The sequence below is a fragment of the Hyalella azteca genome, unplaced genomic scaffold (assembly GCF_000764305.2).
Source record: "Hyalella azteca isolate HAZT.00-mixed unplaced genomic scaffold, Hazt_2.0.2 contig11575, whole genome shotgun sequence".
NCBI classification, from domain to species: Eukaryota; Metazoa; Arthropoda; class Malacostraca; order Amphipoda; family Hyalellidae; genus Hyalella; species Hyalella azteca.
Genome location: NW_025941568.1, coordinates 117,120 through 129,302, shown reverse-complemented (window position 1 = coordinate 129,302; position 12,183 = coordinate 117,120). Strand labels below are relative to the sequence as shown.

The 12,183-nt window shown below is 37.6% G+C and overlaps 1 protein-coding gene across 1 annotated transcript; it reads left to right on the top strand.

Moving 5' to 3' along the window:
• Positions 1–2,699: 2,699 nt before the first annotated feature.
• On the top strand, positions 2,700–11,588 carry LOC108680209. The gene is made up of 2 exons (XM_018168990.1): positions 2,700–3,468; positions 6,135–11,588. Exon 2 carries the CDS (start codon positions 6,151–6,153, stop codon positions 7,585–7,587), a length of 1,437 nt encoding a protein of 478 aa, XP_018024479.1. The 5' UTR covers positions 2,700–3,468; positions 6,135–6,150; the 3' UTR covers positions 7,588–11,588.
• The last annotated feature ends 595 nt before the right edge of the window (positions 11,589–12,183 follow it).

The following is a 12,183-nucleotide window of genomic DNA, read 5'->3' as shown; positions in this document are numbered from 1 at the left end:
TGCCTACTAACGCTGAAACCGCTATTATATTATTATTAAAATGTTATGCTATGAGTGTAAGCTAAGTAGCGTATAACGCGGAAAGGGTTCAAGGCAGGATCTTTTAAAATTGTCTCAATCACTTATCACTTGACACCTGAAATATTAGACTATTTTCATTTATTAAGTTATAATAAAAACTTAGCTCAATTAGGTATGTCAAGAGTCATGGTATAGTTGTTCACGAAGCGTATTAACCGTGTAACTCGGGAGGGGCTCATATAGGAAGAGCTGGAAATAGCTATACGCTGGGCAGGGTGGCCCAGTGGTTACAGTTCCACAGTACCAAGATTGGCGCAAAGAGGCGCAGGTTCGATCCCAGCTCTGTGCGAGAATCGGCAAGGAGGCCGGGCGGTTAAGCACAGCAGAAATTGAATCGGTGAGTTGTTTGTTCGAGACCACACTACGGCCTAATAAAAGCTGAAACCTATTTTATTATTATTATTAATATTATAAACCCCTGGGTGGCGTTGAAATTATTATATTTGCACCGGTCATGTAAAACCACATCATCCCGAAAAATGTTGATATTACAATTGAAGTACCTTTTACTTGTGACTTCTAGAACTTAGCTATGTTTTGCAAAAGTATAAAATTGTGTTTGTTTACGTTGCAGTCTATGTTCCTGTAGTTTTACAAAATAAATACTATAGCGATTATGTTTGGACCTCTCGGACAATAATTCTCCGGTCGGTCTCCAAGATTCAGCGAACATGGAATATCTCCCCCAAAATGATGAAGGTAGCTCAATGATACTTGGCACATGCATTTATTGGGACCTAACGGTGATGTTTAGGTCGTGATCGACTTTTTAGATTTCGACTCCGTTTGCAACTTGTTGCTCATCCGGGCAAAATATTCGCAGTGAACATAGACAAGTTTCTAACCACTGAACATATTCGAGCGTAATCTTGAATATACATTCCTAATCATCTTTCGGTGATTTAGGTCGTGCAAAAATGTTCAATTCAGGCATTAGTGAGTTATTTGACTATACCGAGAAGCACCCATCATTTCTGCGACTGATTGTCAAATTGCTGTGAACACGAGATATCTTCAAAACTAACTAACGTAGCTCAATAAGATGTGCAGATGCATTGATTATGATTAGGTTGTGATTATTTTTAGCGCATTTTCTCATTTATGGAAAAAATGCACTTTTGTGCTCGCCATGTCCGTCTGTCTGTCTGTCAGTCCGTCCGTCCGTGACCTCAAGTTTTCGTTGACGAGAAAATGCGCTCTCTGTCACTCACTGCAGTGAGCACTGAGTTATATTTTTTCGAGTTTGCCTTAGTTTCCAAGTTATGCTGTAAGTTTCGTTCAAATCATTAAAATATTTTAGAAGGCGGAATAGTGTCACTGCGAATTTTGGACCGTTTACCCGTATAAATTGGAAAACTCAAAATGAGTAGTGCATGTGCAAAGTTTCACCAAGCTTAGTTCATTAGTCTGGGAGATTATATTTTTTGCTCACCATAAATTTGACAACAGACCACGGAATTGCTGGTTGCTTCTCCGTATAGCCAAATAACTCGCGAATGAAGACTTGATTGAAAATATATGCATGACCTAAACATCACCGTTTGGTGATTAGGAATGTATGTTCAAGGTTACGTTCGAATCTATTCTGCAGTTTATAAACTATTCAATGTTCACTGCGAGTTTTTTCTCGTATGGCCGTGCAATTTGGAAACGAAGGCGAAATCGAATAAAATGATCACAACCTAAACATCACCGATAGGTCCTGGTGCATGCATGCGCAAAGTTTCATGGATCTGCAGTTATTAGTTTGCGAGATGTATCATGCTCAAAGAATCTTGGAGACCGGCCGCGAGTCTAGCCGGAGAATTGTTACAGAGGATTTTTTTTTGTTAGAAAGTACATGTCATTTGAAATGGAAATTGTTCTGGATAGCAGAAATGGTGTTGCTTGTCTCTGGATCTAGCGTTCATAATCAAAATTAGAATTACAAAGTTATATGTATACGTCCATTTCGAGTTAACTACGTACTGTACAGCGACTTCAGGTTGATGCTGCTTTATTGATGATAAACAGTAATGAGTTGAGTTGTTCAGTAATGGGGTTGAATTGAGTGTTATTCTTTGAATAAGAATAATTTTGAAAGTAAATATCTTTGAAAGGCAAACTAAGTAGGTCTTAGCCAAGCTAATTAAATTTATGTTATAAATATAATTCAACAATACAAACAAGCGTTTCAAGGTCAATATTCTGCTAATAACAAACACAAAGTTTGAAACGCAGGTTTATCAAAATAACATAAAAAATTCTCTAGTATTTTATAGCGAATGAAAATAGCCAGACGAAGATGAGAACTTAGAAAAGAGGAAAGAAGTGGAAAGAGATGTCACGTCTGCTCTTATTATTGTTGCTACTGCCAATGAAGCTGCTGCGCATGGTCAACTCACAGCTGTCTTCTTCTCAGTTGCCAGGCATCGCCATCGAGCTCAATAAAATAGGCAGTCGTTACCTAATATCATCATACATTCGTGAAATGGATCAAAATACTTGCAAATATATCAAGCTCAGTAAACTTGTTTTCACAAATTCTTTGAGCGTTTTAAGGTCTGAGGGTCGTATTTGAGGGTAAGCGATGTTGGCTCGCGGACCTTCGGCTTGATCAGCCCAGTAGGTAGTCTGAATCTGCTCGATCATGGTGTGTATCTCGTAGCTCAATATTTCCTCTGTGTTTCTTTCTACGTAACATCCTCTCGAAATAATATCGTTCGTTGAAGTTTACGACTACGATATATCGGTGTAACGAAGCTTATGAGAAGATCTCTTTGACGTCTGCCTAAACAGAAGAAACATTATTTTCTTTGCTTGCCTACAACGTTCCCTTTCGAAATGCATCGCCATTGCAGACTCCCCTGTCCTGCTTCTCTATACTTTTGTCGATATTTTTTCTTGGTAAGGCAAGAAAATATTTTCTACTACTGGTCGTTGCTGATGCGATTCTTTATACAACATTAATTTTCGAAGTATTAAATGATAGATCTGAGCGGTGAGCCTATGTCGCACTTTCGAGAAAAATCAATCCGACAAACAATATTTGGAACTAATTTCAATCGTTGCTGAGTGAAGATACAAAAATTCGTCGGAATATGTAGCGCTTTTTTTACTCAATCTTTCCTACACATTAGCGTATTCTTCGTTCTTTTAGATTTATCAAAGAAACTGATTAAACTTTTCTAGTGATTGTGTCAAAGACAATAGAATGTAGCAAATGGTTAAACAAACTCGTTACAAAAATCTGAAGCAGATTGTCTGCGACGGACTGAATGCGTGAAAAGAAATTAAATGAATTGTGAAATGCATAGTTTAATCGAAAGGTGCTTTTCTATCCGGCATTGCCTTACGTGTGGCCAGCCAGGATAGTTCGCTAGTACGCCACACGGATGTGACTATCAGGTAAGATTTATTACGTGACTATCAGGTAAGATTTATTACGTGACTATCAGGTAAGATTTATTACGTGACTATCAGGTAAGATTCGTCACTGCGAGGTGCTCGGTTATCGGGCTCTTACACCTCGTACCTTCCCTATGTAAAAATTATATTAAGTTTATGAGGTTTTGAATGTATTTATCATTATAATTAATAATATTTTTTAATAATATTGGCGTTAATATTTAATATTGGGCTGCGTGCGCTTGTGGTGTATTAGGTAATTGTTAATTTGGGCTCGCACACACGTACTGACATTCAGTCGTTCGACAATAGGATGTCAAGATGATGAACAATTGAACATTAATCTTTTAAAAGTTGTGCAATATGCTGGCACTCTGGCAGAAGCGATCACGGATAATGCAGGCATAATATTGCTCGGCAATATTTAAAGTTGTATTAGTAGTTATATATAAACACAATGATCTCGGTGCACCCTATCATTTCCTTGACTGTGATTCAAGATAAGAAAAGTCTGCCTCTAATTTATTATTATTATTTTGCGTTCGAATAATTGTTACAAAAGCAGGGAAATTGTTTCACCAGGTGAATCAGAGGAAAAATTTCTTCTAGAGTTTTCCGTGAAAAGATTAGCTAAGAGAATATGTGCTGAGATCACAATTTGTGTTCATCATTATTTTAATTTACATATAAATTTTTTATCAATTTTAAGCTTTTGATTTGAGACAAAATTACGTTCACTCCAAATTTCATTTGTGTTTATTATTACTTGAGTAACAAGCATCCAACGAAAAGAAACGAATTTACAAATTACAACGAACGAACATGAATATAGAATTTATAAGTTTAAGGTTGTTGAATTCTGCTGCTGCTGTGTTTGATGATCATAATAATACCTTGTATCATAATTATTCCTCTGTTTAATCATAATAATACCATTTATGCATCATAATTACGCTTGAGTTTAATGATCATAATATAATACTTTGTATGCATCATAATAATACCATTTACGTATCATAATTACACCTGAGTTTTTGTTTCTACTCATGATATTAAATTGCGTCATCGTTTGTAGCGAGCTCGTCGAGTATCAGCGTCCTCATCATACACAAACCTAGAAGAGTGAACTCGTATCGATACCAGGCAATAATGAACCACTTTAATAGCCGAAGTTCACAAAGTTCAATTTCAAGTCGAAATAATATGCGTTTAAGAATTACTTTTTAAAGACAACACTTCTAAAGAGGCCAGTGTCTCCGATGTTACACATGTACAATGAATTTTTCATTATATTTCTAGGTATTTTAAAATATATATATTTTTTAATTTTCTAAGATATAATTTTTTCTATTTTAGAATTATTTATTCTGCCGATTGATTCATGCATTATTGCATTGTCTCCGACTTTACGCAAATGTGCAAAATTTCAGATCGATTAGACTGGTAGAAGTGTGTTAAATATCGATTATAAGATTTGTAGAAGACAAACAAACAACAAGGAGTGAAGTTAAAGAGAAGTGTTGTAAAATGAAGCGTATTCATTATTAAATGCAATATTAGAACTTTTGAGCGGCAACGTTATAACGGATAAGTTCGTGTTTATCAAATGAACCGTTTGATTTTTCTTATATCAAAGAGAGTACATGTCATCACCGAATCAATTATTGCGAAGAATAATTAGCAAATATCGTTGATTAAGTCAACATTTATAGTCATGCCTGTTCAACGTAAGGAGAGATATACTTGAGAGCGAGCTAGTATCGCGCAATGCCATTCTCTACTTGAAGTGTGTGTAAAGGTTAGATGTCAACGACTCCTTCTGTGTATAGACAAATCTGTAATAACTTGTTGCACATATCCCTATAATACTGACGAGTAAGAGCTATCAGTCTTGAATCAAAATGAATGAATGGAATGAAGTATTCAAGGTTCTAGCAGCAGCAGCAGATAATTTTGAAAAGAATGTATTCAGAAAAAATAAGTTGTGATTTTTTTGTGTTTCATCAAGTTCGTTCGGACATCGATTACTTAGATTGGACGTATCACACTTCAATTTCAAACGTAATAAGCATGAAATTTAAAGATTTTATCCTTGCTTCCCATGTCATGTATGTTCTTTGTTCCTTTGTCTATTAAACGAGTTCGTTTGATGAACGGAGAATAAATTTTGTTGGCAATTTTTATGTTCGTTTTTTTTCTTTTCGATGAGTCGAATAATGTTTTTCGCTGGCGTTATTAGATAGAAAAGAAGTTGTCCGATGGATATTTTTACTATATAAACGACTTTCTGATTGCAAGAAATAAATTGTCACTATTATTTATTTATGCATTTTGAATATAATACGTACATTCTATATTAATCTGAATGGATAAACTCACACATGCATCATTTCTAACATAAAACCAAATAAATGAGTAATATTTGCGAAAAGCCTAGTTTTCTCATGGTCATGTGCGCCTGATGCCAACACTTGTCGTTTATTAAGAATGAAATACCGTACGTGCGGAATCTCAATTTCCAGGGCTGGGCGTTGTTTTAAAATGTTTCTCCGATCCATACTTCGCATGAAGGAAGCGGTGACCGATGTATGATTTATAGAAGTATTTTTCAGTAAATTTAAATTATTTTTGCTATGCGTGGTAGTAATACATTGTATTTATTGCAGGTCCCTGCGCAGTAGGATGGGTTGTGTGGAGAGCCACCCTGACTCCAACGACATGCACGCCACCATATTCCAGGTGGAGAAGTACGACGAACACGGTCAGCGCCATCGTTCCGTGAAGCTCGAAGTCACCGACACCAATATTGTTCTCTACAATAAGAATAGAACAGCAATACGATGGCCTTTAAGATGCCTACGAAGATATGGCTTCGATGGCGAGACCTTCACATTCGAGTCTGGGCGACGATGTCCTACAGGTCCAGGGATCTACACCTTTAGATGTCGGAGAGCCCAGGATCTTTTCAACATGCTTCAGCTCAAGATTCAGCGAATAGCTGAGCAGTCTTTTTCTCATCATGTGCCAATATTAATGCCGCATGATGATTACTTGATGCCCGTACCAGGCAACAGACTAAGATCTGACTCGCTTGCATTGCCCGGGAACAACATGGCCTCCATGACCGGACACAGTATAGTTTTAGCTCCGTCATTACCAACAACCACTCTCATCAACGCCAATTCAATTAACTCACCAATAGCATCTCCTAATTCTCCGGTAAGTCCTTCAAATGGGACACTGTATATAAATAAATCTGTGCTACCACATGAAAACGTCAACGAAGTCGAAGGAGGAGCATATGCACCGCCTCCTACGCCTGCCCCGGAGGGCATCAGGATGGATGCCGTGTGTCCGGTTTGGATTAACTGCCATGACAGATCTGTGTCATACTCCAACAACGTGGCAGACAGAATTCCTTCTCATCTTGGTTCCAACATTGATCGACATCTTTCTTCTTCGTCTTCTTTGAATCACGTCGAGAGACCTCTTTCTTTTGTCGACCAGGGCAGCGATGCGCCACAATTCATTACGCAAGGAATCATGTCTGAAAGCTACGAGTCCAACAGCACGAGTTGCACGCGCACGCCTGACATTTCTGAGTCTACATGTCATGTTTACATGAACATTGGTTCTGATAACAGAAAGGATTTGGATCGTCTCTATGCTAATATGGGATTCGACAAAGAGATTCCAAGTGTGCCTCCAAGGTTATCAGTAACCACAGGCTCCGCTGGTTCTGGATCATCTCAGTCAGGGACTACCACCACTGACATCACCCAACCAACGTCTCAAATAAACTACATCGTCGTCGACGTTGATAAAAGTTCAGACTCTTCTCAGGTTCCGCCATTTAGTCCCATTGGTTCTATTACTTCTGGATTACCAGAATCACCTCCATGCCGGTCAGTTGCTGGGCGCTACGCAACTATTGACTTCGAAAGAACTGAAGCTCTCACCAACACAGCGAAGCTTGCTAATTGCCATGCAAATGGCGGCCGGCACAACTCTGTTTTCTTGGATTCTCCTGACGTGATCTTGCCAGTGAGTGGCAGAAGACACAATTCTACGGTGTCTGCAGGAATATTACCGTTCCACAATAATTCCTGCTCAGAATAACGATGTTAACAATTGCTCATTGATTTGTTATTTTTCTACGGATTTGGAGTGTAGTTCTAGCGATGCATGAGCACTGAAGTGAAACATCGAAGTTTGTCTACTGATACGTACAGCATTGCTAAAAATTACGTTTAGTTTCCGTAGGCTTAAGATTTTCCTGATTATTCAGGCTTGATTATTATTTAATTTCGTATCACTCATTCCGTAACGCAGCTTTGAAGTTTACATTCTCTTCTCGTATCCATTTGGTCGTCAACGGAGAGAAAATTTCATTTTATCCGCTGAGGATGGAACACATCGCCGTGAAATTTATTGGCGCTCTGGTTAATAGGCAATAATAAACAATTTATTCAATAAAAATATTGATAAAAATTCCTTGCCACATACTTTCAAATATTCATGTGACTGTTAAGGGGGAAAACCTTGTATTTATTTAATTATCAGTACACACTATTACTAATTATCAGTAGACACTATTACGTTGTTTCGTGCGCATGTTTGAGATCGATGATAGGTACTTCCAGAATTTCTTCTAAGGGGTCAGTGCTTTACGATTCTTATAATCCCCAGCACACAAACTTCATATCATTGCAAGGCTATTTTATATCAAGACGTCACAACACGACACATTCGCAACGGCTTTGAGTATTGTGAAATGCAAGTGTATTTTCCTGTGCGTGCAATGACTTTTCTTTCTCGAACTATTCCAGAGTGTAACAATCCACCAGCAACAATTTCAGAGGGAACTTTTTTTTTAGAAGATAAATGCCCTCGAGGAATCCGATCTAGTCTTGTAAGAAGCTTCGAAATACAGTACATCGTAAGCAATTATCACACGTTCAGATACCATGTCGTTTGATTGTTTGGGGCAATAGTAATAATTTTTGAATGATAAGTAGTAAATATATTGGTCGATATATAATGGTTACGGTAATTGTCTCTGTCAGTCTACAAAGTTTCTTATGCTTCCTAATTCATTTTATCAGAGTGACGGTTACTACAACTTTGCTGCTATCATTTATTGTAATCGACGATTCACAATGATTACCGAGTTACTGAGTTATACATTTAGCCATATTTATGTGCTTAATTTCAATTATTTACACAAATACATTTCCGGACGCTCGTGAAGATGGTTTACTGGTAAATATTGTTCGGTTATACTTACGTATATGTGCTGCGGCGTGGATAATAAATGGCCGAGGTTATTTGAATGAATCAGGACTACATCACACAATTTACTACATATACACTAACACAATCGACTCTGTATTTGCTGCGCACTGAAACTGAAGCATGTTGCCGGCTCTTGATAATAGCCAACCGCAAACATTCTTATTTTTTCATATTATATAAAAGTTTATACTACAACCAAATTATAAGAATCTATATATACCCGTCAGAGAAAGGAAACCCCATTACAGTACTCGGGGTAGCTGCTAATAACTACTTAATAAATACTACTTAATTGTCTATATCACTTGGAAGCGAATTATAGTGAGTTTTTCAAAGAAGTTTTGTTTTAGATGTGGCAAAATTACTAAATTATTGCGCCATTTTTTAACGAGTGTCCTGCGCATCTTCGGACCTTCGTCAGTAAATGAAGATCGACAGAATGAAGAATGGCAAAATACAAGTTATGTTTACGATTATTCTAAAATTTTATATGTCATAAGAAAATTTCACAAATGATCTGCACAAATTGTGCACCATGTGCCAGTGCTAAGCGCGATTGTGAAGAGCGCACTTTACATGAAGCCACAATGTTCCTTGAATTGTTATTTTGCACTCATTCATTTTAATTCTTCAATAAAGTTATTTATACTTTTTAAGCGGCACATTAATATGTTGAAAACTTACTTATATTTATAAATAATTGATTGAGATTTATGGTGTACCACTTTAGACTTTTTATAGTACGCTAGTTAACAAATTTATATTAAAAGATATTTAGAGTTTATATTTTGTTGTTCTGACATTGAATTATGTCGCCGGATTAGCCGAAAAGCACCATTTATTTATGTACACTTCTAAGCTTATTAAGAATACTTGTTGACAGCGATGCAGAAAAACAATGTGTCAATCTCTATATATTCGCTGACCCACTCCAAATGTACATATTCATATAGATTATGTACATGAAAGTATAAATAATATATATAATATACATACCTATATTATCCATATAAATAATTACATCAGCGTAAATAAATTTTAGAGATTAGGATTTTTATACCGCGTGTAGACATGATATAGCTTCATACTTTCAACAACTGTATTTGTTGCCAATGCTCCAGTGGCATTTGCATCTCACTGCAGTATTCGTGAATTTAAACTAATTAAAAAAGACTCATGATGCTGATAATTATCATATTGATCACGATCATTAACCAAATACATTACCTACAGCTACAGGCCCATTAGCAATGGAAAGATTTTAAACTGATGAATAACCTATAAGGATATATTTAAGCTATGGCTGCTGGGTTCTTTTTTTCGGGTTGCCCACTGGGATGGAATTCTACGTTTAATGTCCCGTTACCACACGCCATTGAGATAGAAAAGAAGGTATGCCATTCATAAATTCTCTTTCGTAATTATCTCACAATTAACGCGGCCTACTTTTACTGGTAAAAGCATAATATGCTTTACTGGTAAAGACTACCTTTAATGACTTAATTTGAGTTATCATGCCTCTAACTTTTTCGCCGAAAAAAGTGCAATTTTTCACTCGAGAGTATTTTAATGCTTCAACTGGAAGCCTACGTTAACATAGAGACGGAAAACTATCTTCAAGACAGCTATCGCTCGTTCTATGTCTAAGTCAGTATTATCGTGATTCATCACATGATTATTGCGAGCTGCGTTGTCATATTGCCAGGACAGAGGCCTTATCTCACGCGCATTCCGAGTGACTCCGTCGTGTTGCCAACATGGAGGACTTCGTCGTGTTGTCAACATCAGTGGCTCCGTCTTGTTGCTGACGTGATCCTGTGACCGACGGCATCCTTGCGATGACCGAGCTACCGTCAATGCCGATAACCTCGCCAGTAGCACTAAAGTCACCGGCCTTCAATAGAGACGATAAACTTTAAAAATAAAACCACATCTTTCTAGCGCAACCTTAACAGCTTTGTAGTCATGTGGTTATCGAAACCTTCAAATCGTAGTTCTGACCAGTATTATAGGGTTTTTAGTAACGAGGGGTGAGGTATGTGCAGTTTATGTTGAGTGGCGACTTATGTGGCATTGACGGTACAAGATGATGTGACATTTGATAAGCGTATTGCTGTTGGCTTTCGTTGCGAAAAGCAAGCGGAGCAGCGGTTTCTAACTTTTGATAGCCGTGCCACTAGGGAACGCGAAGAGTTTTCAGGTGGAACAGCTTCACCTGAAATTTTGGGCGTACAAACGATTCATATTTATTTAATTATTCTCTAAATCTAATTGAAGGGATTTACAACAGAATCTTCAATGGTAATCAGCTGATGCCACACACCACCGACCTGATTCTAGCGGCCTACTTTTATATTCAGACGTTACATTCAATTCATGCGCTAATATCAGCATTTTAGTGTACCGCTTGACTTGAACCGTTGGCCACGGTTATCGAGTCAGTGGCGGTTGGCATCAGTTGCATTCAGAAAACAAATTTAATGCTAGGTATACAATGCTAATATATAGCATTATTGGTGCGTTATTGAATCTGGTGGTACGCGCCGTCAATCAAGAGGTCACCAAGAGGTACTCTACCATTAAAATGTTATGAACCTATGAACCACCGCAGTAGAGGTTATAGTAATATACCTTAAGTGTTGGCAGCACGGCAGATCTGGTCACACTGATCCGTGTTACAAGGAGCGTACTTGACACGACTGTTAGTAGTCTTGGAATGTAAGAGATACGAGGAGTATTAAAGCTATGTTGTCCTATCTACTCGATTCACGTCAAAGTTGTCCTAGTTTATATTTGAAAAGATTTAAATACATAATAGGTGATTTCTAGTTGTTTCCTAACCTTAACCTAGGGGTGGCCAGGTGTTTACAGTTCAGAATATCAGGATTTTGAGCAGTAAGCTGTGGGTTCGATCCCAGCTGCCTGTGACAGTGAGTTGCGCGAGTGCTTTGCGTGCGATTAAGCAGCGAGTTGCGTGTTCGAGACCACAATAAGCTCTGAATATTCAGCGATGTTCAGAACGCTGACACCGCTATACTTAAAATGAGCGCAAGAGTGCCAGACCATGAGGGTGATTAGTTCAAAAGCCCACATTTATTTCTTGAGTTAATTTTGTTCTTTTTTGCGTGTAATTCCTAAAGCAAGGAGCCGAATATTAGTCCAGGTGCTACTTAGTCGACTACTATGCAGAAGAATTTGGCTTCTTAATTAAAAAAGGGTTTTCTCCATTAAGGAATCAATTTACTAATCAAGTCAGTCGAAAAAAACATCGCCAACAAGGTGGAATGTCTCAACTATTGCAATTTTCATGAATCGAAATCGTTCATCATCGACAGTAGGCGGGATGTATCAATTGACCAGTCTGGGATGCTTGAAAGGAGCAGCTTTAGCATTTAAAAGACGAAGTAACAAGAGAGGCTA